Raw genomic sequence first — 5,494 nt, forward strand, 5'->3', positions numbered from 1 at the left:
AAAAAACTCAAAATCATGTATATGATCAGAAAACATACCAAAATAAGAAAAAAAATAAAATATTTCCTTTGCTTTCCCACGTTTTCTCACCACCCAAACATCAAGCACCAAGCAAGTAGCAAACACAAAAAAAAGAAAAAAAAAAGAAAAAGAAGTGAACGGAGAAGAAGCACTGAAGCAGCGTGATAGTCTGTATGTGTTTTTTTTTTTTTTTGGATAAATTTTCTAACCATACAAACAAGAGGGACTATGGGGAGGTGGTGGCAGAGGCAAAGATCGTGAGAGAGAGGGACTGGAGAGTGGAGTGTGCTGCCGTTTGTGAGAGTGAGAGTGAAAAGTGTGGCTGTGTGGGGTATGTAGGGTAGGGTTTTCTAACTTTTATTTTTATAGTTTAATTAGTTTAATAGAAATTTACTTACTTTAATCATAATTAGTTAATCTAATGGGTTTTAACTTTTAAATAACAATGTTTAAATAGAAAGAATCATTTTGACAAAAAAAGAAGAAGAAAGAATCATAGAATGAAGAGGCCAAATATGATCTGATCTGATCACAATATATATATATATATATATATATATATATATATATATATATAAAATGCCTAAATGGGCCTAATGTTTTAAAATAAAATGAAAGGGCTAGAGCCCCAACTAATGTACAATATATATAGACTTTATATTAAAAAATTTATGTAAAATATATTATAATATGTTTGGTTCGGTCTCGGTCGGTTCGGTGTATTCAAACTTGAAACCGAAACCGAACTGAAATTTTCAGTTTTTAAAAATAAAAAATTGAAACCCAACCAAACCGAAACCAATCCAAAATTTTGGCAACGGTTAGGTCGGTTTCGGCCGATTTTTCGGTTTGTCAGTTTTGTGCACACCCCTAGCAATTAGCATCAGACAGTTACTACCATGTCATCAATTTAGAATCAATTTGGTGATGATGATTTTCCTTTTAATGGAGATTAATTTGGGGGTAATAGTTTCATCAAGTCATCCTTAAAGTCATCAAGAAGGCAGTTAACAATTTTGCCTTATGGATTTTGTACTTTCTTTTCTTTAAGAATTGATTTAAATTGTTTATCAAAAAGGGAAAAAAAAAAACTGATTTAAATTGAAGCTTAAATGAAATAGACATTAGAAACCCACCAATATTTATATATATATTTTATTTGAATAACACTAATATTTATATTAACTTGTAAAAAAAAGGACAAAGAAAGTGATACAATTTTGAGTTAGGAAATAAAAAAGAGAAAGAGGTTGAGAAAGTAGAAAAGGGAAGCATGTTGAGTTATGAAGAGAGAGGATTGATTGTGGGAAAATGATATGAATTTGATTGTAATTTTAATCTTTTTATTTCTTCTCGAATAAGAACAATAATTCTCACAAAGTTAAGAACCACTATAAACTATGGCTTTGGAGGGGCACCAACACTCTCTAAACCAGCAATCTTTAAATAATATATTTGTAAAGTCATTCGGCCAAGAAAAGGAATATATGTAAAATGTTTTAAATAATAAATAAAGAGAGAGAAACAAAACTGTTATTAATTAAGTGAATAAGATGTAAATTAATTAGCATTTAATGCTATTTTTTTTAACTATTAGATCAATTAGAAATCTACAGTCTAAATATTGTGTACCTCTAAGGTATGTTACACCACTCAATAATTTGTTATTGAATTCATATTTTGAAAATTTTACCATTGAATTACATGTGCTATATATTCTTAATATGCACGTCAATTTTCATTTTAATAGGATGTTATTTACCCTTCGATCCAAAACTCACTTTTTATGTATTATATTAAATTTTAAAAAAAAACTTGAATTTAAACGATTATTTGATAATATGAATATTGATTTTTTATTATGTTTAAAATTTTCAAGAAATGATAATATATGAAGATAATGTAATTTAACAGTGAATTTGTCAAAATTCACATTTAATTAAAAAAATATTGAGAAGGATAATATTACTTAAAGTATACTTTTTTTTCACGGTAGATTTATAATTTTTTTTTTGCTAGATAATTGTTTATACAGGTGTGGGGGCTCGAACCTCTGAGCTAACAATTTCAAGGTAAACCGGGTACCACTTGGACTACAAGGCCAGTGGTTTTATAAAAGATCTTACTATTAAAAAAAAAAAAAAAAGTCAATCACCCATTCAATCATTAAAAAATTATAACTTACCGCATCAGCTAAATATATTTTAGAGCATTTATTGTGTAAAATGATGCGATAATTGGTCAATTTATATATAAAAAGAGCGGAAGAAACCCAAAAAAAACGCAAAAAAAAAAAAAAAAGAAAAGGAAAAAAAGAAAGAGGGAAGAAGATTGAAGAAAGAAAAAAAAAAAGGCAAGAGATGCGGTGCAGCGGCTTGAGTTTGAGTCCAATACAAATCGCAGGAGGTGGAATTGGAAGCGGAAGCGGAAGCGGAAGCGAGTCTCGCTTCTGCTACCTCCCAACAACTAAATCAACAAAGTCATCACCACTTCCTCCTCCACTACTCATAAAGTGGTCTTTGAGAGCCTCCGCCTCAGCCTCCATGAACGATGGGTTAGTGACGGAAGAGGGTTCTTCGGCCAGCCTGAGCTTCTACGAACTCCTTGGCATACCCGAATCCGGATCCTTGTTCGACATCAAGCAGGCCTACAAGCAACTCGCCCGAAAGTACCACCCGGATGTCTCTCCCCCGGGTCGGGTCGAAGAGTACACCAAACGGTTTATCCGGGTTCAGGAGGCCTACGAGACCTTGTCTGATCCTACAACGAGAGCTCTCTACGATACACATATGGCCAAAGGTCTCCATTTTGCTTTCTCTGCTACTCGAAGACGCCACCATCACCAGGTTTCTCTTCTTTTTCAATCCCTGATTTATATATAACCTAACCCTGCCTTCTCACGTCTTTTAATTTCTTTGCCTATGACTTCTCCAAATCTCGTTTCATCTTTATATCGGTCATGACAAATTTGACACAATTTCAGATTTAAGTTTTTTCTTATTTTATCTGATAATCGGATAGTTACAATGGAAACACTAGTAGTGCGAATTGATCTATATATATGGCTCTTGGCAATTTGAACTCATGGATTTAATATAAGGTGTTTTTTTATTCGCTCAATATTTTTAAATTAAAATAATAATTTCCTAATAAGCATGCATGCTTATGGAAAGTTTCTTCCTGATTCAGTCCCAAGAACTTTGTTTTTGTTCATTTTTGCATTTTAATGGATATTTGAAGCATGCTGGCCCTAATGTTTATGACAACTTCTAGGAGCATTTATGGATGCAAATCCTTTGTGATCTGTCAATTCTTTTTATAGTACCAGGCAGGAAAGGGCTCCTTCCTTCTATTCTAGAGTGTTATCAGTTTTTTCTTTCTGCACTCCAACTTGTGTTTGGAGGATTTTATGTTTTTACTACTTTTCTGGGGCATTGGGACTTATTCTATGACCAGTATTTACATGTGAACGACCTAAACCAGTTTGTTGAAGATTTGTAATCCAACCCCAAAACGTTGGGACTAAGGCTTGGTGGTCGTGGTTGTATTTTTATATGTGTTTTTTTCTTGGTCTTGAGCAGGGAATGGAAGAAAAAGGTGATTGGAAGAACCGTTGGCAAGCTCAGTTATCAGAGCTAAAGAAAAGAAGCATGAGCAAGGATGCTAGAGGGGATTTGTCTTGGGGAGCTCGAATGCGCAGGCGAAGGGATGAAATGAAGTAGTAATAAGCAAGTATACCATAAATAGGTTTTTCTTTCCTTCTATTCTCCCTGTATATATGATTTTCTAACTTATACATGGTCAATGTTGAAATAGGAAACTAAGTTACCATTTAGCTATAATCACATTTTTTTTTGGCTAACTGAACGGAAGCATACGGTTACTCCATTGTAATAATAAAGCCTAGTAATTTAGCTGTTTGAAATTACATGGAAGTTTTTCCCTTTCCTTTTATACATCTTGTCCTGCATTAATGGATCATCAACATCTGCTCCAGCTACATTCAATTTGAACTTCCAATTAATTTGACTTACATGGCCAAAGTTTGAGGTCTCAAATTTTGGTAAAAGGGAATTTTAGCGGGGTGGCTTGTATAATGTCTATTGCCTGAGCTAGGCCTTGATGTAGCATGTAAGAGTAAGATAGTCTCTTTACTCTTTTGGCCTATAAGAGCTTGATCATTTAGTGCCACCAAATTTGTTGTCTTTCATCTAGGACAAAAATAGTTGTGGCCAATTGATTGTGATGTTTATGAAAAATACAACCTACCTTAACGTAACTATAAACAACTTGGGAGCTAGGCATGTTATCAAGAATTAATTCTTTTCAGTGGTTTGTAGGTCATGAAAGAGTTTCCCTCCTAATCTTTGTCCGAGTTTGATATTATGGGGATAAGGCTTGGGTCCAGTACATGGAAGCAATGAAGCCAGCCAATCCTTTCTTCCATTTATGATGACAGATTGCAAATATGATTTCTGACTCCCTATTTTCCTTATGTGGTCTTTGTACGTGGCTGTGGTCCTGCTAATGGATATGGCTAGATTTATCAGTTGTCAAATAAATTATTTGACGGCCAGAATTTTCCTTCAAAAATCCCCTTCAACCAACTTGGTGGCTGGTGCCAACTAAAATGACTATATATATAAAATTTAAGAGGAATGCTACAAACACAAACTTTTTTTATTACATTTTTACAAATTGTTGATGTAGTAACTTCTTATTGGTTATTGGTTTTTATATGGGTCTGCTACTAACATTATTTTTTTTATTTACCAATAATTATTCACCACATTAATAATTTGTAAAAAAATTTATAATTTTAGTATTTTTCATGATTTAATCAGTTATCTAATTAAAATATTTTATATAGTAACCTCCGCATAATAAATTAGATAGAATTTCTCTAATCCAGTTTTTTTTTTTTTTTTTTTTAAAGAAAAATAAAAAGATCGCAATATTCATTCGAATTTTGAGGCAAATATATAGTTGTGTGGATGGGAAAAAAAGAAGAAGTCTTCTTGATCTTTATCTGTATAAATTTTTTGTACACCTTTAATTTTTTATGGTGGGCGTGTTAACTTGTGTGGAAGCTGATGATGTAAGTAAGAGTCAAAAGCCTCCGGTTGGCAAACAAAACGAATCGCAAAGTCTCCACATGCCTTTTTAGAATTATAAACTTGGCTCTTGCGATTTGCGGAGGCAGATGTGACATGGATTTGTAACTTGTTTTTTAATGTCATGATAAAAAGCATCTGATGGACATTGGATAGCGGTCTCAATTTGACTATTCATGTTTAAATTTTTGTCTTATAAAGAATATAAACGAAAACATTAATTTACTGTTCATGTTTTATAAATTTTGAAACTTCTTTGAGCATTCTTATCAAAGATGTTAAATGCTCTGATATGCTACTTTTATAGCTCTAAGCACAAAAAACATGCTTCATTAAAGAAGGCAAATGCTAAATTTTTT

The 5,494-nt window shown here is 32.6% G+C and overlaps 1 protein-coding gene across 5 annotated transcripts; it reads left to right on the plus strand.

The window, feature by feature from the left end:
- Positions 1 to 2,302: 2,302 nt before the first annotated feature.
- On the plus strand, positions 2,303 to 4,789 carry LOC126688398 (chaperone protein dnaJ 20, chloroplastic-like). 5 transcript variants are annotated; one of them, XM_050383074.1, is made up of 3 exons: positions 2,303 to 2,867; positions 3,603 to 3,753; positions 4,352 to 4,789. In XM_050383074.1, exons 1-2 carry the CDS (start codon positions 2,382 to 2,384, stop codon positions 3,741 to 3,743), a joined length of 627 nt encoding a protein of 208 aa, XP_050239031.1. In that variant the 5' UTR covers positions 2,303 to 2,381; the 3' UTR covers positions 3,744 to 3,753; positions 4,352 to 4,789. The 5 variants fall into 5 exon arrangements, with proteins under 5 accessions (XP_050239031.1, XP_050239030.1, XP_050239029.1 ...); XM_050383073.1 differs by having other exon boundaries at positions 4,362 to 4,789; XM_050383072.1 differs by having other exon boundaries at positions 2,304 to 2,867; positions 3,603 to 3,768.
- The last annotated feature ends 705 nt before the right edge of the window (positions 4,790 to 5,494 follow it).

This window comes from Quercus robur, chromosome 6, assembly GCF_932294415.1.
Source record: "Quercus robur chromosome 6, dhQueRobu3.1, whole genome shotgun sequence".
Taxonomy (NCBI): domain Eukaryota; kingdom Viridiplantae; phylum Streptophyta; class Magnoliopsida; order Fagales; family Fagaceae; genus Quercus; species Quercus robur.

What these genes read in the sequence shown, in the direction of transcription:
- LOC126688398 (XM_050383074.1), top strand. Translation starts at nt 2,382, where the DNA reads ATGCGGTGCAGCGGCTTGAGTTTGAGTCCAATACAAATCGCAGGAGGT. An exon ending in GAAGACGCCACCATCACCAG is followed by an intron (nt 2,868 to 3,602) that starts GTTTCTCTTCTT and finishes GGTCTTGAGCAG; the next exon opens with GGAATGGAAGAAAAAGGTGA.